Here is a 21,380-nt window from a genome sequence, read left to right on the forward strand (position 1 = left end):
ATTTGTTCCTGATCTAGCCTTCAGATTTGTCCTTCTGAAGACAAGTTGTCAGTGTTGTCATCTGTACCAACAAAGTCCCAGGAATTTAAAAATGGAAGAACTATAAATGCAAATGGCCCAGAGCTTCAGTCTAGACAAGTTATAGTCCAATAGCTTGGGTGTTCAAGCTGTGTTTAAGCACAGACAGAGGGTAGACAAATGGGAATAAATTCAGCCCAATACACTGTGCTTGCCAGTAGATTTTACTTGTCCTTCTTCTACAATTAATGCTGACTTGGGCAAACTCTACTTCCTGTCAGACTTAGTTGAAAGGTTTTGCCACCTATTTAGCCACCAGACAAACAGTGCTGCTGGAACAGAAGTTTCCACGTGCCACTAGCAGACATTGCAGTTACATTGCTTCACCTGACTGCATACTGAATTATAATTAAGATTACCTGGACTGGGTAGAATATTGCCTGGAGCGTAGGAATAGTCTCTGTAAAATAGTGATCCCAGATTTCAGACAGGACATCAATGCGATCCTCACCTACGAAAACAGAGATTGGGAGCAAGAGCTTTAGTGACAAGGACACTAAAATCAAGTAGGTGTCCCACTACTATCTACTTCCACAAATAAGAGTTACAAACCCACCCTTCACATTCACAGTTTCCACTCAAAACTGGACATCACTCAGCTAAGCTTCACCTTAACTGACAGAGACACAAGGCTGTGATCATAAATTGCTCTGTCACTTACTGCAAAGACAGCTCTGTGCAAAATATGAGAACAATTCCAACAAAAGAGTGAAGACCCTCTTCACCTGGAGGCTTTCACTCCGCAGCAAATGATTGTGTAATCTCACAGCCCACAGTTAGCATGCTCAACTAGCATGGGAGCATGTCTGCACACTAGCAGCTGAGTCTAAAACCAGCAGGTCACAGCTAACATCAACTGTTCTGCAGTAACTGAGTCAGGCAGACCATTTACAAGAGCTGTGCCCCTCTGGCATCCCCCCACTCCCAAGCACAGACACAGCAGTTAGGACCCTGATGAACCACAAAGCCACTGTGCTCCTCTCAAACGTGGCACTTGGGAAGGTTCCCGAAAGAAATCCAGTTGTGGCCACCCCTCAGATGACTCCAACTCAAACACACGTCCCCAAATATAAGTGGGTATTTAAAGTGAAGGCAGACTAAGTTATGCAACTCAAGATTCCCACAACAGGAATACAACTGTGGTCAAAAGCCTATTATTAAAAAAAAAAAAGCTTTACTGTACATAATTGTTTGAATAGACATTTTACATCATGCTCAAAGGCTTGACTTACAGAGCTATGTGTTCCTCAGAATTTGGGCAAAAAGCCTCTTAAGCTTTTTCCTATCCCAAAGGCCAAAGGTTTGCTATGTTTTTTCAAGTTTTAGATACATTCCCCAGAAATTTCAGGTGCAAATACAGACCCACGTTTAATAACACAAGTTTCTGACAAAAGGATTTTCCAGGATACCTTCCACAGAGCCTCAGCTGGAGCTCACAAGCAGTCAAGCCTCAAGGAGCAGTAATAGAAGAGGGATGCTTAAGGCAGCTTTGAAGTCTCAGCCTCAAGGCGACTAAAGGCCCTACATGGGGAACTGGAACACACATAAAATTGCAACTCAAAGGAGCCTTATCGCTATGCACTGAAGTGCTTTCCCCATCTAGAGACTTCCACATGGACTTTCATTGTGCTTGCCAGTGGGTAGTGCTTAGGGCATGGCCAGAGGGCAGACAGCCAGCAGGACCAGATCCTGAAGACGTTTTCTTTCAATCAGACAGCCCACCAACGACTGCAGGAGGGTTTAAGGCTTTGCTATGTCAGGTACGATGCTAGCTTCAAAACTAGAACTGCAGGCACACAAGCACCTACCCAACACTCCCATAACAGCTACCCATTACCAGAAACTGCCAACTGTAACTGAAAAAGACAACAGGAAACAGACTAACTGAATGTTTAAATTTCTCCCTCCTCTGCCTCCTCCCCAGGAATGCAACACTTTGGTGTGTGGAGCCAGAATGAAACGCCATAAATCACTTCTTCTGAAGTGGAAGGGGGAATAGTTTGTTTCTTCAAGAAATCACAAATCCTACAGGCATTGAAAGAGATTCTGACAGATCGTATCAAGAAAAATCACATTAAAATAAGAGGCTGTAATTTGAAAAACAGACAAAGTAAAACATTGCCATGCCCTGCAGCAGGAACATTATTGCATCTCTGAGTACTGGGACAGTAGAAATATTCCAGGAAGAGCTAACTGAGAAGCATGTACAAGAAGTTCTTGTTGCTGTGACCACAAGACCTGAAACAAGCCTACACATTATGAAAGAAAGATGCCCATGAGTCATCTGCTGCAGAGATGCCAGCCTGCATGGGCAAAGTGGCTCCAGCGTCACTTCAGACTAGGGAGGCATAGGAAGAGGGTTTTGCTCTCTGCCTGGGAAACTTCATCTTACCCAAAACACTTAAGCAGCTGCAAAGTACTCCTGAGCAGCTCTCAGCTTATTACAGACTGGAACTCAATTTTCATAACGCTAAAACAGATACTGGAATAGTCTTATGTGAACACAGAAAACAAAACTTATGACAAACTGCACAGAACTCATTCTGAAGAGCCGGCAGTGGCAGGGCAGGGACTCACATTCGGGAAAATGCATGTCTGCCCTTTTTCCTCCCCTACAGTGCCAGTGCTGAAGAAGCATACACCTAAGCAGGAGGCTGGCAACTGCACAGCTCCTTCAGGGTCCGAGTCCTACAGCCTGCTAGCCCGGTGGAGAAGTCACTTGCTGAAGAACAGTGCGGAGAAATCCAGCACAAACAATGTGAAATTATAAGCATCTATTGGCATTTAATGGCCCAGATACAGCAGGTTGGCAATTAGCAAGGGATCTTCCCTACAGGCTACAAAACTGGGTCAAATCAAATGGCAGACTAGTTTTGAATAAAGACATGTTCTCTAGACAGCTCGCTCTGCTTGAGCAAACTGTTAATAAACGTGACTAACTCCCCACACATCCAACGCTGAGAGTCGCTGCGCCATGCTGGCCTTTGTCCACAGGCTCTGTGGTAGCAAGCTTCTGTACCCCAGTGGTTTGAACAGAACTTCACGTGTGATCAACTTCTTTCCTGAAAGATTTCATTTCCATCCAAGTGACTGTTTTTTCTTTAAATTTACACACAGCCTGTTAGTTCAGCTCTCAAAAGCATGACACAGTAACCAAAATTGTGCTTACATTAAGCTGCAAATCACACTGAGAAACAAAAGGCAGAAGGCAGCTCTCAGCAGTTTTGCAACATGATCTAAGTCCAGCCCAGAACTGCTTTTGGCCCAGTTTCAACTGCCACACACGACCCACCTTCCTTCTCTTGTGGTGAAGATGTGGCTGGTGGGAGTGCTGCAGCTACGTGGCTATTCAAGCCAAACACCATCCCTTAAGCCTCACAAGGGCTACAGTGCAACCTGGCTCCTGAGAGGTTGTGTGACACTCTAAGACAGTACCAGAAAGGGCTGTACGCTTTCCACCCATGCAAATAAACTTGTCTGGACAAACATCAAAGCACAACTCCGTTCCAAAATGGGTTTCTTACTATACTTGCCTTCACACAGCTTAACCTTTTCCTCTATAAACAGCAAGCCTTTCGCAAGGAGCTGGTTCTGCCAAAAGAGAAGAGAAAGAGACATGTATTTGCCTTTTCTGAGATTTAAAATAAACATGGAAGAATACAATTTTTTCAGATTTTATCCACTTTGCATGCAGTTATCTAAGATGAGTCATATCATAGCACTTTCTCCCAGCACTGCCACCAGACCTGGTCTTACTGTGAGTGCTGCACATTCATTAACCCCCTCTTATTCAGCCAGACATGAGAACACAACAGACACAGCAGGTACTTGAAACACTTGCCAGAAGCGGGGAGGAAGGACCTGACCTGAGTTACAGGGAGGGAGTCAAGAAAATAAAACAGTTCTTAACATTAGTGCAGCCACATGAGCTACACTTCAGCCATATGATGAAGGTGATGAAAGGGACATATGCTACCAAAATGTCCCACTCTCTTCTTCCTTTGCAGCAGCTCAGTGCTCGCCTGACTGCACAGTAAGCCTGTTCAGATCCCTAACCCTTCCTTCTCTATTCCTACCTATTTTCTTTCTATGACATTATTTTTTTTGCTATATTGAGCAGTTGGATCATCTCAGTATGCAGTCTTAAGCTGCAGAAGAAAGTGGCAGGAGCTAGTCTTTCTAGATAAAATTAACTATCACAGACCAGACAGGTCAAGATATAGACGTGCCTGTTTGCAGTTCAGGACATCTAAATATCTGATAAGATTTCTGTTCCCATTTTCCCAAACGTAAGAATGGTGCAAAAACAACACCTACATTTTTGTTCTTGCAACAGAACTTGGAGAATCAGTTTTTCTAAAAAGCTTTGAAAATTCCAGAGAAAGGAGCTGCTATCACTACATAACACACTGTTACTGCATCCTAAAAGGTTCAGTCCTACCACACAGATCATACTGACAGAGGATAAAGCCTTCTGTCCCTCTGAAAGGCTTCAATATCAGTCGTGCACAATATGCCCAATCCTCTCTTCCTGTCTCTCATGTTCATCCTCCAGCCTTTGTTTTTAATGGTTAAAGTTGCGCCTTTCAACCTTTCCATCAGCTGAGGACCAAGGCACATCTGTTTTCACTCCCAATGGACACTGCTGTTACACCACTGCCTTGACAGCACCATGGCCTCCTGAGGAGCTGCCATACCACGCAGCTGCCCTTGCACTGCTGCTCTGAACGTCAGACCCGCCTCTTGTAACCGTGTACCAGGCTGGTTCTTTCATGACACACGAGCAGATAACCGTGTCAACCACCCCAAGCAAAAAGAGCAGCACACCTCTGCAACCTCCCTACAAAAAGAAGCAATGCTAAACTGGGGTAGTGTTGAAGGGAATAAGAAGAAGGAAACGTTTTGTGACATTCTCCGCTTGTACATGTACTTCACTTTCCAGAACAAAAGAAGAACTTTCCACTGGAGAGTCCTACTTGTTAGCATCAGGCATCACTGAAATGTGTAGAAAAGGAAGGGCTCTTCCTTAAATACTAGCTAATCAAACAGACTCCAGAAGTCTTTTGCAAGTAGATTGAGTCTGAGGGACTGAAAATACCACCATACATCACATCAGTAAGGAAACATCTCTGGATGCATTGTCCTGGCGGAGAATTTATATTCAAAAAGCTGTCAGGTAGGAAAATACTGAAATTAATAAAATCAGGGGCTGAATTCAAGACAGTCTTTTTGCTTTGGAATCTCACCTCATGCAAGGTGAGCTCTGAGACCATTTGGGGCTGGGTGCCACTGCAATATTAGAGAGAAATTTTTCCATTGTCAAGATTCCAACATCAGCGTGTGGAAGAAAGAACAAGCTGGGCATGGAAGAAAGAAAAAGCCACACAAGCTCACCAGCTGCCTCATGTGCAATGGGTAGCAGGGGGAACTTCCATGAAAAGGTTCATCTCAAGTCACAACAAGACTGTATGGTTATTGTCTTCTTAATGGTGTGAAAGAAGTGAGGTGTTATACAACAGCAAAGAAATGGGTACCTTCCTTTGGTTGTTGTTCCATCTCACGGCTACTTCATCCACATTAAAACATTAACTCATGTTTGGCTACAGTGGCTTGCTTGTCTTAAATAAGCCAGATGTCAGTAGTTTTCAGGCACTGCTTTGACAAAAAGAACCCAAAACACCTGCATACCCTAATGTGTATCCAGATTTCAGTCATGACATAAGGAGGAATGGCCATCCAATTCACCAGTGGTAAACTCTATTAGTAGCAGTAACAGTTAAATATTGTATAGTCCATACAAGGGAAAAAAGAATTAATGGTCATGCTTCTTTTAAGGTAATTTGGTCCTTCTAGCAGGTAGCTTTTTTCCAGAATTCAAACCCAAAAATATTTAATATGGTCTTATTCCCAAAGTAATGTAGAATTTAGGTTCCTTTTAAATTAGTTACACAACAAAACAAGAGCATTTTAGGAGCAACGTGTGTGATTAAACTGTATTTGAACCGCCCATCCAAGTCACACTTCTACTAGCTCTAGCAGGTGTAAAGGCAATCCTATCCATGCAGTACAGTCAAGCTTTAAAAAAATGTCCATACTCTACTATTAACCAGTCCTAGGAATTTCAGCACAGGAATCAGAGCTGACTTGAACAGTCCAGTTTGTCAGAGGAACATGCTAAAACTGCTAATCTGTACACAGGTGACCATGTGGAGACAGGAACCCAAAGCACTTTTGCATGTGACCTTCTGAACCCACTCACAAACTGTGTACAAATGACTCTCATTAACTGCAGTTGAAAAGCTGTGGAAGCCAACAGGTAAAAAGCAGAGCTTTCTGGCAATACTGCGGATGGCAAAGCAGCTGCTTCTAGACCGCACGTAGCGCATGGCTGTCAGTTTAGGAGGGCACACCTTGCTGACAGTCTTTGCTGACTCCTTCCACAACACCGATACCCACCCAGTTTAGCAGGAGTAGAGGGACCTCCAGCAGAATGTGCACCACCAAGGGCCTGGCAGCTCAGTCCATGACCTGTGGTATCTCACCCTGTTTACAACAGCTTACTCAGTTTTAGCCAAAAAGACATACATTTATTCTGAAAAAAAAGTCCACTTTCTGCAGTTTTTTGGACTCTGGAATTCACCCCAATAAAACCATGTAAATTTTTTTCCTACAGAAGCCTCTTTTCTGATTTATTCATTGCCACCAATGTGACAAAGGGCTGCCAAAGGAAGCTGTGGGGAGCAAAGGGAACTTGTCAGTGAAAGCTTTTTCAGTTGGGCAGTGGCTGGGGGGCTTTGTCTAGGGCTCACTCCTCAGTTAGGGTGAGTGTTAGGGTTGAGAGAAAGACAAAGCCAGAGTTCCTAGAAGAGCACAGGAGGTTCAGGGCTGCCAAAGGATGGGTAAGATGCAAAGAGAATGTGCCTGGGAGACACTTTTAACCTGGGTAATGACAACAGCAATTAGCAAGTTGGATAAATATGTTCACACAATAAAAAAAATTTGCAACATTACCAAACGTTGTTATCAACCAATGGAAGGTGACTATTTTGCAAAGATTCTCTAGCTGAAATATAGGCTTTGGAGGGAGATATTAAGTTGATGAGATCTCCATGCAAAGTTTAGGCTTCTTCAGCAGAAATAAATGACTACACGTCAGGCTCTAGACATAACAACAAAAAAAGACTTCCCAGGAAAAAGCAAGTAATGTGAAAAAGGAGGGAGGAAGAAATCTGGAATGGAAAAAATTATGGGGAGGGGAGAAGTGAAACCCACTTACACTGTAAATATTTTTCTGGCTGAACAGTAAGATAAAAGTTTGGAGTGATATTGCACTGTAATATCACTGTAAAGGACTTCCAAAAGTACTTCAATTCTTTGTTTTTCAACCTATAGCTCAAGGTAATTACCTCTTATATATTGCAGGGAAAATTTACAGCTGGTCTTTAATACTGTGTCGTTTTTAAGTATCATATAACAAAATAGTATATACACAAATACCTGAGGGTGTCACACTTATTGTATTTCTCTCAAGAAGTATGAATTCCTTCTCTATTTGCACTAGAACATTAGGTTTCAACTTACATAACTCTTCCTGAACACCGTGGATACAATTTTCCAGCTACTTTGCTTATAAGTTAGTATTATTGATGCCTTCTACTTTCAGGGATTTTTTTTTTGCATTTTACAGCTATGTCAGCAAATAAAATACGCATTTGTACACCCTTATGGGCAGCACAGTTCTATCTATTAAAAATAGATATATTAATCATTACCCTGAAGTAAAGATTTTATAATGCTCTTATGAATGTATTATCAGTAATTCCATGTGCAAAATAGATTCCATCATCTCATTCTTAAGGTTTCTTTAAAAAAAAAGCTTAGATCCAGATAGTTACTGCAGATATTTCAATTATCCTCTCAAATTTTCCCTTTTCCTGTGGAAGAGAGAGACTTCAAAAAAAACTCCGAACAGCCACCACACTTCATTTCCCTTCTCCCCATCTTAAAAATATCTGGAAATTTTATTTATCTGTCTTTTCTGCTAAAGTCACAGGCTTAGAAATGGATTCAGTCTGAACATGAACCCCTGAGATCAAGCCAGACAAGTAAATTTTCATCTAAAAACCCTACAGGGTTTGCCGACAAATCAATACAATGTAATAAATGCAGCCACAGCAGAGGTGCGTATCAGAGCTTGCCTGGATTACACGTCTCACTTTACTGCTTTATCCCTGGCTGCCAGCGGCAGCGCAGAGGCACAGAGCTAAGACGAAAAATAAATCTTACACCAGCAAACAAGACCAGGTAAAGACTCACACCAAGTGAGCTTGAAGGGTGCATTTGTTTGAAAAAGTTTAGGTGCCACCTTCTGTCTCTTCGCAGTTACCGCCGAGCCGGGCGCCGGGGGAGGTGTCGCCCCCTCCCCTGGCCAGCTTTCCCCGGAGCCCGCGGCTGAGGGCCTCGCCCTGCTGCGGGGACACCCCCGGCTGCTGTGCGCTCACCCTGGCTGCTGCAAACCTGCCCTTACCCTCGGTGTGGTCAAGAACACGCTGCAGAGAAATAAAGCCCTGAGTTAACCCCCACAGTCAAGAAATCTGGGGAGAGGTGTTTTGCAGCAGATGATAGAAGAGAGCTTGTGAAATCTCTCAGGTTGAAACCCCCCTACTTTTCTCAGTCCAGAAAACCACAATAGCTGTTTCAGGTACACCACCAAGAAGTGCAGCTAAGAGAAAGCCTTTAAGTAAGTTTTCAAATGCCCCGAGTTTTGGAAGACAGGATTCAAAGCTCCAGAAAAATCAGTTTTCATTTTTTTCCTCAGCAAAGACCATCCCACAAGGTGCATGTGCTCGCCACTCTTGCAAAGTAAACTGCACTGAAATCATTGGGACTAAAAAAAAAATCTGAAAGCAGTCACACACCATGCTGTAAAATGCAGATACTTTCCAGGTAATTCCTTCTTTTTCCCGGCACAGATATTTCCCCCTTTTCCTCCCCTGTTTGTTAGAGGAATTGAGGCGAGTTTCTCCATAAATAGCCAGAAGAGCAATTCCAGTTCCCCCAGCACTATGACTGAAGGTGGAAGCTGTCTCAGGCACAACAGCTGGGCTCCTCTCTCAAACCAGCAGTGCCAGCAGTGACGGGCACCTTCTCCCTCCTTCCACCTTGTCAGGAGCTGGTCATCCCCAATGGGAGCCACAGAGGCCCTTCCTGTGCGGGCTCCTGCTATGCTCCGGGCAAAATGGTACCCATCCGACTTTGCCAGTGGCAAATTACATGTTGCCTGTCGGGAGCTCTCTGCCAGCACCATGGTCACGGTGACAGCCTCCAGGCATAACCAACAGGAAGGATTTGGGGGTGACAGCCCTGCCACTAGCATGGCTTGGTCTGCTGTGGGTGGTACATTCAAGCAGAAGGGTGGCAGAATGCAGCTAAGTAGTCTTGGCAACAGCTCCACAGAAAACATCAAGGAGGCTCAAGCCACCACAGGTAACTTCACATCTCATCTAAAAGCCATGTCTCTGCAGTGTAGCAAGGCACAAAGGAATTCAACTGCTAATCAATAAATATTACTATTTCCCAATAAGCCACTGCTCTTGAGGGGAAAAAGTTTACATGAACATCCATTTAATTACAGACAAATTTTGTTTTCCTTTCATGTCTTCAAGCCACATTAAAATTAACAAATTAATACTAATTCATCAAACAGAAACATAATCTTGGAACAGGAGTAAAATGGTCCAGAGCAAACTCAAAATAATTGACCCCATTTCACTGGGTGAAAAAAAATCATGTTTTCTTCTACATATCTACACATTACAGCATTTCTTAAATGCAGCCCCCTCTTCTAGCCAACGAAGCCTTTGTGTTCTAGTGTTAAACCACACTTTTACAGGTTCTAAAAGCACATAGACACTTTTTCTTAGACGTTAATTTGGGAAAAAAAGCATCACCCAAAATTATTTGGCAAGTATTTTCTACAAAGTTTTGCCAGTTGCACACAAACACCTACCTACCACTTGGCAGTGTTTTACAAAATGCAAATCTCTGTGAGCTGCAGCATCTCATACCTGGAGCATCCCCCCCCCTTTTTTTTTCCTAGAATGAGGGGAAATAGTGACAGAAGCAGAAAGATCATTTCAATCCTACATAGAGAACAAACTGCAAGAAAAATATGACTCTAAAATGACTCTTCTAGAGACAGCTGTGTTCAAAATCAATTGGAAAAAAATCCCACTTGAAGAGAGAAAGTGAGGCAGGGAGGGTAGGAAGGAGAGCAGACCAGGCAGCACTGCTACAATCTAGACCACAACATGCCAGCGAGGCAGCAGCTGTGAGAAAACCCCACGGCCAGGCGCCCCGGCTCTGCACCGGCGAGTTACCGCTCCAGGTGGGAGCCCTGCTTAGCCAGGGCATGGCACACCATCCAACACCACACTTTGACTGATAGCAACCAGGCACCGTTTCAAGTGCATCACACATGTCAACAGAGCTGATGTGCTCAGGGCCTGAAAGCAGGTGTCCCTGCTGCCACTGTCACCCAGGACTAGGTCCTCTGCTTGGCTCACAGTAACGGGGCTGAGCTGCTGGGTGACCCCATTCGTGACAATGAAGTTGGGCTGTTGCTATGGTCTCTCTGGAGCTGGTCCATGAAAGCGCAGTCCTAGAAAGTGCCATATGAAGCAGAAATAATTAGCAGACCTGCATGAACAGGGGTTCCCAGCCAGCAAGGAGAGAAATGCAATAATAAAGACCAGCTTGACCCAAAAGGGTATTGCAGACATACGGCTGAGCTCTGCAAATCACTAAGTGTGAATTCTTTCCCCTTGTTCAGGCTGCTGCAAGCCCTGGCAGCAGGCATGAGACAACACTTGGCCAGAGAAGAGCTAGCGCTGCCTTTATCCAGAAATAACCATCACTCCAATACCTACACAACAATTCCCTTGCCTTGCTGCAAAACAGGTAGAAGTAGCAACTTGGTGCCAAGGAAAGAAGTATCATAGACACCAGGTTTTTCTCTTTGAATAAGCAGAAGAGAGGGACACGGGGAATTTTCACCTGTTAGCATGGCTTTACAAAGCAGCCTTTCAAAGGAGAGCAAGCATCACTTAGAGATGCTGGATAGGCTGGAGTCCCAGAAAGAGATGCAGCAGGGACTTAGGCAAAGGCTGTATGGTGCTGCAGTAGAGGGAGGAGTCCATGTTTCTCCATACCATTGCAGCTGCCTTGCACGGGCGACTAATCTACAACGAGAGGGACTCTGACCACAGGAAGGTTCACCAGTCGCACTTCTGACTGCTTTAAAGGGAGAGGACAAAATCACTTTTGGCTTGGATCCAGGCTTGCCTCGTCACTGCTGCTGCTTACTTTCACAGCTATCCATTATCATCTTGCTATTTTGACTTTGCTCAACACGCCAGCAACATGGGTCCTTGCATGTTGTGGTTTCTATGGTTTTGCATACAAACAGATAGCTGGGCCTAATTCTGAGTCAGGGCTTCTTGCCTCCCGCCGCTCTCTGCTGCAGCTGGCTGGAAATTATGTAACGGCTTCGCTTCTGGTTTTAAGACAGCGAAGCTCCCATCAGATTAAATGAGGAAATACAGTCCACTCACCACCCCTCACCCACGAGCTCCGCCAGTGCAGGCAGTGGGCGTCAGGCTGGAGAGGTATCAACTCCGGGCACCTAACTTTCTGCATTTGCAGCACGTGGGTGCTGGGAGAAGTTGCAGTGCCTGGGAAGGGATCAGGTCTCTCCGCCTCGGGAGGAGACAGTTTGGAGTTAGTATACATAAACCAGGCAGTTCTGCTAAAGTGGTTAGCTGTGAAATAGCTAGCATTTCCATTTTCCCCCATGAGTTTCAAGATTAACAAGCCCCCAGAGAGTGAAAAGAAACAGATCATCCTTTCCAAAGGTTTTGTTTCAGGCTGTTTGCAGAATCAGGAAGATAATGCATCAATTTATCAATACTCACTAGTTTTAGGTTTCAGAAATCTTCTCCACAACCACAAGGGTAAGACAGCATGAAGATGAAGGGAGGTTATCTGAAAAATCTTACAGCTGTCCCAGAGAAGTCTCAATCACCAGTACACTCTGTTCTCCCAAATCCCGGCCTCTTACCTTCCATGGTCATAGGATTCCTCCCTGTTGCAGTTCAGCTCACCACCAGAAAACTAACCCAGCAGTGAGAGCAGATGGTGCCTTGCTGGGTTTCTGAGCAGAAGGATGGGAACAAAGTGCCCTTTTTCAGCAGCAGGAAACTATCGGATCAGTTCATGGGCAAGTCAATACTGCAAAACCTGGAGTGTGAAGCATTGCTTTAAGGCGGATCTGCAGCAAATATTACAAGTCCCAGCTATCTGGCATTTACACTCCAATCCAAGGAGATGGCTTGTGTATATAATAGGGTTGCTAAAGCAGCAGATTTATAAACACAGATCTCCTTCAGAATTAAATATCTGAGTTCCCACCAAAACCCTTACAGTAATTACATTTCTCTTTCAAATACAAAATAGACTGAGTAACTCTGGTATGATGAAGGTATGGTAGCAGAGGAAGACTGCCTAAACCCCATCCGTTTCCTAAACATTCCTTTAGCAACTTCAGGAGCTGGAAATTGGTAATTTGCATGAGAATTTGTGAAAAGTACTTGTGAGTAATCAAGTCAAGTTGATCACAAAGGTAAATTTGTCTCACCGTAAAAGCTCTGCTCCATTTTAATCTTAAATGTAAGAGCCAGAACTCTTAAAACAATGGAAAATGTGATTTAAAAAATTATCTTAGTGGCTCCTGTTGCAAGTGCTGTGGCATAAGAAATGGAAAACATTTAAGTCAATTTATCACATCCAACTATTACATGATCCAGTTAGTTACTCTAATTGCTGCTTGGATATTTAAAACTGCCTGGTTACACATGAGAGCAGATCCTTCAGGGTCCGTTTCAATCTTAGAGAACAGTAAGCCTGGTTCTTGGGATAGCTTTTAAGTGGGCTTTAACAAATAGAGGAGGAAGTCTCTGCCACAAGATGCACTTCCACTCCACTCCCCTACTGGTGATCCACTCCCACCATCTCCCCCAAGTCAGAGCTTAAGTCAAAGGAAGTAGCTGAAAACTCTATTTTTTATTTCAAGGTTATTTTGCAGCCAGATCAGCAGCCTGATTCAACTCTGCTCATTTTGGTGGCAGCAGTATTGCCTTAAATCAGCTGGCATCAGCAGTGAAACTGAACCCACAGACAAAAGAAATAATGTTGTCAGCCCTTCTTTGGCACATGAATAGTCTTTCCCCACTCCACAGCCCAACGATTTTTGAGTAAAGACATTCAGGAGGGAGTGGTACCTTTTATCACCGCCATGCGCTGTCAGTGTAGAATCAGAAAAAAGTATGCATCTTATCTCACAGCAGGGAAAAAAAAAAGCTTATTTCCTACACTAACCTTTGTCTCACAGTTTGTCTCATGGCTTGCCAGCACCAAGAGTTTTATTTCATGCTAAGTCTGATGGGTGCCAAGTTACTCCCTTTAACATTGAACAAAAAAAAATCCCGGAAATTAAATTTGAGTCCCAGAGGCTTCAGTGGGAGAACAGCAGCTGCAGTTGAAGCAGTACATATATGCTGCGGTATTTGCACATGTGTGAACAAACTCACAGAAAAACAAACTCAGAGGTGAGTGCAGCCAAGCCCTTGCACTGCACGCTCTCCGAGGCAAAGGCCACCACCCTCTTGGCGCTACTGCAGTGCTGAGTACCTACACTGCGGTAGAAGTAGTAGGTAGTACCTACACTGCGGTCACTGTGGCTGAAGTAGTACAGCCCTGCCGTTAGGGTGAAAGAGCACAGTTTTTGCTCCTGCTTTTGCAGAAAACAGTGCTGGTGATCAGATCCTTCTCCCAGAACAAGATCTGCCCTCCGCTTGATACGAGGGTTGCAACACAGATATCCCAGCCTCCAGCAGTCAAAGCAGTCTCTTCAGTCGTCAGCTCTACTCAAAGAGATCTAAGGAGTCTCAGCGAATGCCACTAGCCCCAGTGTGACTGCGACAAGCTTGAGGTTTACACATCCAAACCCCAGTACTGGGAGCCGTCTGGTCCCCAGCAGTCATCGGCTCCTCTTGCACAGAGACACGATGCAGCTGTGTCTCACTCACTGCTGGAACTCACCCAGGCCTCTCTCAGTATACTCTGAGTTTTCAAAACCAGGTAACAGTCATACGTCAGCACCTCACATCCCTCCGGACCGTGCCCAGCTCCATGTTCCATTCAGGCTTACGGGTGCATGATGTTGCCTCTGGACATTTTCTGCTTATTCCAGCCTCGCACACCATGCCCAACACTGTACCTGGGTACCTGATGAAGACCTTTCAAATCTTAGTTCATCACCTATATTTAGTTGCAAACTTTCATTTGCCTGTTTTTAAATTAGCAGGAGCAGTAGCAGATTTCCACTTAAGCCAGGCACTTTGCGCTACAGGCTCACAGCCTTTCTGCCGGGCTGCCACCAGACCCCACTCTTGGTCTACAGAATGTCCCAGCATTCGGCACCAACAGCTGCCTCTTTCCAGTAAGGGAGTTGTGCAGATAGGTTCTAAAGAAATGAAACGTAACTACCCCTGGGGCAGGAGATTGCTTCTCACTTGATAGCACAGCGTGGGGGATTTTTTAAGTCATGTAATCTAATACTGATAGGAAACAACACTAGTCTTCTTTTTCCTCTTTCTAAGCTGTTAGTACAGTACGCAGAAGCATTAGCCACTTCAGAAAGGATGAAATTCTCTTTCGCATGTGCTCTCTCTCTAAGGGAAGAAACCCCTCTTGTTTTCAGTAGCTTCCTCCTTTTTTTAATCAACCGTACACTGAACAACTTAGAACACTGAAAGCCATCACTGCTCTCTGAAAATCACCAAACACACTTTCATGTGGTTACATTTGAACCACGGTCTACCTGGACAGTATCAGTAAAAGGCAGTAACATTTACTAATGTTTGTGATTGATCAAGTCTTCCCTCATCCTTTGTCTTTCGCTTTTTCACCAGCTGCATTTATATTTGTGGGACCAAAAGACAAACAGTACCCAGGTTGATTTCCTGCTGATACGTACTTCCTTCTCTGCACACACACTCCCCCAGACAGACAGCCATTATCTTTTTCTCTTCCCCTTTCTTGGCCCCTGTTGCAGTAAACCTACTCCTGAATTCTCTATACTAGAGAAATAGAGTGAAAAATACTATGAAAAGGTATCCCATCTTCTTTAAAAAGTTCAAGTTAATTCCTTCTTGATCTTGGCAGGCTACTAGCAGCCTTTCTTAAGTGCAAAGGAAAATTATCCTTAATTTAGCACATACACCCATAAATATGATTACTCCCAAGGCTATATGGCCCACATTGAAAAAGTCCAGTACCTCCATCATCTTTTGTAGCAAAACAAAAATGAAACTTGTAGGCTACGGGCACGTAAAAAAGGGTCTTAATATTTTTATAAGCTAAAAAGCTGAAGACAACAAATGTCAAAAGAAAGCATGCAAATCATGTAATACCTGAAAGTAATCTGTGATGAAGGATCCAAGTTCACTCTTCAGCAGCCGCCTGTAGACAGAAGGAATACAGCCATGAAGTAACAGCCATTTCTGGACATTTCTTACAGGTATATCCTCACTTTACTACCAGTCATACCAAAGATATCTGAGTGTACGTGAATGTGTCATTTTGGCCACAGTTAGATTTCTTTTACATGAATGTATATATTCCACAAATGCCCACAAAGGCTATTCTTAAATTATGAAAGAATGAAACAGTTTCCCTGAAATTTTCTATTTATAAGCCATACACTTAGAACAAGCAAAAAAAAAAAAAAAAAAACAAACAAAAAAAACAAACCACACTGTCTCCCCTGAATGCACAGAAAGTTGAGGAGACAATTTATTTAGTTTGAAATTAATCATTTTTTCTGCTTTTTCTTTAAACGAAGATGCCTTTCATTTCACTGAAAATAGCGTATGTCCCTAAGGCTATACTTCCTTTTCTCTTGAAAGTAGAAGGTAGAAGGATAAGGAGAGGAGCAATGAACACACAAGCAGAAGCTGTGGCTTCCCCATGACTATCGCATTAAAAAAAAAAGCGTACTTTTTAAGAAAGAAATTCTAGAAATTTAACAAGAGGTATTTTAAACACATGCAAGCAGACGACACTCTAAACAAGTATTTCTGAATAAACCCACCACTTTTTCCTAATCTTTGCTGAAATTTGATTTTGACAGCAACCTTCCTCCCTATCCATTTTGTAATACTTCTACATTTATTCGCACACCAGCATGCCTTTACTCTTTCTCCCTCAGAGTGCTTATATTCACCCGGCCCATCTCAAAGCACATTTTTATTTCTATGAGATGGATAAACCAGGTAAGTCTTTGGGGGCTTATTTGCCAGCAGCTCTTCCACCAGCTGATTGACAAGCCCGCGGCAGGACTTTGCCTCATGCAGGTAGACCAGCAACCAGAGGCTTGCACCCTAGCGAGAACCCAAGGGAGGGGTCTCCTAATCAAGGCCAGGTTACCTCCTGCTTCCTGAAATCCCATCTCCCAATGGCATTTCTTACATTTCCTCTTGCTGTGACAACTGACTTTCACAGCATTAAAAAAAAAAAAAAAAGTAGCCAGTGAGATAATTTCAAATTACAGCAAGATAAAAACTTGGTGGCAGCAATCCAGAGCAAAATGTTACCACCTGCTCTTCTCCTGGTCCTGTCATTACTGTCCTACTTTAAAACTCTCCTGCATTTTCCATGCGCAAATAACTAAGTGCTGTGCAGGATCTGTGAGTCTCTTAAAGCACTGCGTTTGCAAACTTCCACCAAGGAGCTGAATGGAGAACTGCAAACAAGGAAAATGCACCAGCTCGACCTAACGGCACACAAGAGTTGGCTGTCTGACAGGTCTGGCTTTTTGCCCAGTGTCAGGCTAGAGATTCACCTCACGCATGCAGAGATAACATTTTGTTGGGAGCTACACCAAGTCTCACAAGTGTGAGGCTGCAGGTGCGCATACAAACACAGATGCAGATGCATGTCCTATGCTCCTTAGGCAGACATAAATGAGCTGCTTGAATGTTAAAGTGGCCTATTTAGAGAATGACATTTGGAGATGTAACCAATGCTCAGGGCACCTGCAGGAACATTAATCATATATTTCAAGGTGAGTGCTTCCAAGTACTGCCCGGGAGTCCCTGTCCACGGAAGAGGGCATTCCCCCTCCCACCATCAGGACTGCTTACAAAGCATACACATTTCACAAAGAATTTCCTGTTCTTCGCCCAGCTCTTGACAGTCTAGATCCACTTCAGTAACCAACATGAAGAGAGCATGATCTAGCCGCTGGGGCCAAGCCCAGGCAGCACAGCGATTCTGCCCGGCGTGCTGCCTCCCCGCAAGGGTGGGAAGGAGCGCCTGCTCGGACGGGGCAGGAAAAGCAGGCTGCAGCCACTGCAGCGGGCAGCAGCCTGGCAGACAAGTCACAAAAACCAAATCTGGTCCCCAAGTCTGCCAACAGGCTGTGGGTTTGAGTATTTCCAAAGTCTTATGACATTTGTTTTTCTTTTCACATACAGAAATACTCATCCCATGGAAAATTAAGACTGCTCCAAGTACTTAAACCTGAGTTGAGGACTTCTAACCTAAACTTCTAACCTGAGCACACTAAAACACCATTAAAGCATGAGACACTGCCCTCACGCAGCTCTCAAAAGGAATTACGTTAAACTTTCTCCTTTGGGACCAGATCAAGTAGTACAGTCTCGTGCCCTCCAAGCTGCATTTATTTTCAAAGTAGGGAAGTGGGTAGTTTGGACTGCTGCTTAGTACGTGCTTAGCCCGAATTGCCGTTTGAACCTTGGCGCTCAGGAAAAATGCAATAGTGATGGAGGCCGGGGCATATAAAAGGGGAAGTGGAGACTTGTATGGCAGCATCCATGATGGATGAATATGGATGTAGTGGGAAAGAGAGAGGAAGGAGGAACTACATCCATGAGCTCAGACAATAATCCTCTTAGCAGCACTTGGAACCAAGGCAAGAATAAATTGTTCTTTATCTGCACTACAGTCCTATCCACTAATAACCAAACTTTCCAAATAATCAGAATGAAACCACAGATAATCATGAAACCTGCTAAAAAAAAAATGATACATTTAATCATCACTAGCATCAGTACTAGAAAATGTTTGTTAGGCTTTTAGTTTTTTATCTTCAGGGTTCATATTTTCAGGTCTTGCTCTGCAATTATCATGTGAAGATTAAGCTTTTAAATGAAATGCTGTGTTTTTCTTTCATTTTAAACACTCCATGGTTCTGAGAGGCTTGGGTTTAGAAAAGAGATGTTACTACCATCACAAATGCCCTGATAAAAATGTGTAAAAAACAGCCAGAAGAGGCAAACTCCCTAGGAGGAGACAAAATCCTTATAATCCAAGTCAATACACTTCCTGTCTTTGCCAAAGCTTCACATCCACACAAATCAGAGAAAAGTTATCCAAGTGCCCCATGCCATTCACTCCACCCAAGAGCAAAAAAGAATTCAGTTAGCCTGAAACCCCAAAGCTGTGCTTAAATTTGCTTTGATCCCTGCTCCTCCCACCAATAGCCTCTAACTGTGGTTCTGCAGGGGAAGAAAACAAAGCAAACACCAAACAAGCAGCAACAAAAATCCTTTTGCATGCATTTCAGCAACCTACCTGATATTTTCATTGAGGGTGTAAAGTTCATTGTTCTGCAAGCCTCCCCCTTTGAACACATTTATCACTGCTGTTTGAACACTGCCAAAGAAGAAATAAGACAGTGTAACGTCCATAAATAACAGCCACCAGTACGATTTAACACAGAGCACAATGTGAGCTAGCCACCAAAACCTGAGTGGTTATAATGGGGTGGAAGAGGTTAATTGCACTTAAATACTTCCACTCTTTCTCCCCTGGAAATCATCACTTATTTTCATAGATCTCTCATGGGAGACAGAGCAGAACCAACCTCAAGCTGTGCCTACAGCAAGCAAAGAAAAGTTGTTACAGGGACTGTTCACAAAGAACACGTTCACAACAGATATATTTTTAACTTGACTGTTTAGGGGATCTCTGCTGTGTGCTACAGGCTAGATGCTATGAGGATACACAGATTTTTATCAATATCTGCCAAACACATCACATCATTGCATTATCCAGTGATGCTCGCAGGAACCACCCAACCTGCAGTGTCTGGCAGGACCCTGGCTGTGCTGGAAGATGTTCTGCAGCCACCATCACCTCAGTCACAACTTTAAGCCCTGTTACTGCTTGTAAGATGCTATTGGAGGATTTTCTAACTCATACTTCTCTAACCAGCACAGAGGAAGTCATGAAGTGACAGCATACAAGATGGTTTAGCAGGTCTAAAGGCTTGCCAAGACTAACGAGAGGAGGTGTCCTTCTCTTAATGGGCATTCCCTTCTGTGGGCCAGCTATGGCATTTGCACACTTCATAGACCTCAGCTCGCTATTATGGCACAAAACTGCAATGTTTTTGCTGGGCTGCTCTTTGTGCAACCTTAGTAGGCTGAGCTAGGTCAGCAAAAGAGAGGGGCCTGTGGAATGCAGAGCTGGTGCAAGGTGGCAGAAGGAAACATGGGAACACCCACGTTTGGTAGCAGCAGATCATTAGATCAGATCAGGACATCTCACTCTTCATGCTACATATTGTTTTTCCAGTTGCCATTGCAGGATTTGGTTGTCAATAGGAAATGCTAATAGAAGCCACAAGTTTAGTAGTTGTCAGAGGAACTTGACTGTGGCAAAAGCTTCATAATATGCAAATAAATGCCTGCTGTGTATTAAGAAACTGGTGTTTATTACATTACTATGAATGTGTTTTCCTAAACAATTCTTAAAAATGCAACCGTTAACAAAGAGCAATTCTGTTTTACTTCAAGCCAGTAACTCTGAATGTTGGCCAAAACCAAGGCTGAACATCAGTAGGTCTAATTTTGTCACCTCCACAGGGTCTTTCAATGCCAGCAAAGTCTGGGCATGCCAAAAAGTCATGCATGCTAATAGACAGATGAGCTTAGCCATAAATGGTTTGAAGCACAAAGATCAGGCATGCAACAGCCCTTATCACAGGGCTGCTGCAGAGCGGCAACTTAGCCTATGCAGGTCCTGCTCACCTGTTCCAGGCAGAGTTGGAGCTGAGCTGCAGAGCCTGCCGGGCTGCCTGGAACCGCGGCAGGTCACTGAGGACTGGGGAACTCATGAAGCGAGGTCGGGGCCTTCTGAACGAACCCATCTTGTGAAACTGGAGAGCAAAGGATGGAGCTATGGTGAACACTCCAGTCATAGGGTCAGGTGGAGTGGAGCAGGGCTGTCAGAAAGTCTGTTCTCTTGAAGGTCCAATCATCAATCTCAGTGATGTCAATGAGTCTTCAAACGCAAGACTTCAAACTTCAACCTGCAGCAAAAGCAAAGAGTCAGCCTTGGGCTAGCAGTTCCCCACAGTGTCAGGTTGTACATGGACACGCACTGCAAGACGATGAAGAAATTGAAGCAGTCCTGCAAAGTGAGGAGAAAGGAAAAGAGCAAGACAGAGAAGGAAGGGGTGAAAATATCCTATCCCATTAACAATAAATTTGGGGAAATCTTCCAGAGCTCTTCAACAGCAGCCCCCTTTCCCATCTTGCCCCTTAAATAATGACCAAACACAACCAGGCAAAAATACAAGCATGGTGTCTCTTTCTGTTTCAGTTAGCAGAGATGGAGGAACAGAGGTGCCTAAACTCTTCTGCCAGAGGCACTTTACAAATATCTTTAAATACAGTTAGCCAGTCAGCCTGTATAAAACAGTAGAAAGTGGAGAAGTAGAAAAGAAAACTATTTCACCAGAAAGGAACAAAGATGAACAATGGAAGAAAAGATGAACAGACAAACACAATGCTTTTTTTTTTCTTTTGAGAAGTGTTGTGCAAGGGAATAAACCCACTTGTTACCAGTCCATTACAAAAAGTATACAATAAGGAACTTCTGCAAAAGAGGTCTGACAACCAGATATTTTGAGAATAAACAGGACTTTTATGTTTCTTTTGTTTTCTACAGCACGAGAAGTAATTGCTAGGCCAAATACGAAATGCCTGTATTTTCCCCTCTGATCATCATCTCCATATAGATGAATATATAGCCCCAAGTAAACCACAGAAACAGAAGTAGTTAGCTTGGATAAAAACCACAAAAAAAAACTTTGGCAAAGCTTCCGTACTTTGAAATCTTCCCACTTCAGATGAAAACAAGCAGTAGATGTAGTT

At 43.8% G+C, this 21,380-nt stretch overlaps 1 protein-coding gene across 1 annotated transcript in view; it reads right to left on the reverse strand.

Moving 5' to 3' along the window:
• Nucleotides 1–20,422, reverse strand: part of PRR5L (proline rich 5 like) — a gene marked incomplete at both ends in the record, with an annotated part of 32,063 nt that extends 11,641 nt beyond the window's left edge. Inside the window, 5 exons of the mRNA XM_081999864.1 lie at nucleotides 438–529; nucleotides 3,603–3,669; nucleotides 15,609–15,657; nucleotides 18,793–18,873; nucleotides 20,253–20,422. Of these exons, the coding sequence (XP_081855990.1) occupies nucleotides 438–529; nucleotides 3,603–3,669; nucleotides 15,609–15,657; nucleotides 18,793–18,873; nucleotides 20,253–20,422 (459 nt within the window). The remainder of the gene's footprint in view (nucleotides 1–437; nucleotides 530–3,602; nucleotides 3,670–15,608; nucleotides 15,658–18,792; nucleotides 18,874–20,252) is intronic.
• Nucleotides 20,423–21,380: the final 958 nt, after the last annotated feature.

The sequence above is a fragment of the Phaethon aethereus genome (genome assembly GCF_964289735.1).
Source record: "Phaethon aethereus genome assembly, chromosome: 5".
Taxonomy (NCBI): Eukaryota; Metazoa; Chordata; class Aves; order Phaethontiformes; family Phaethontidae; genus Phaethon; species Phaethon aethereus.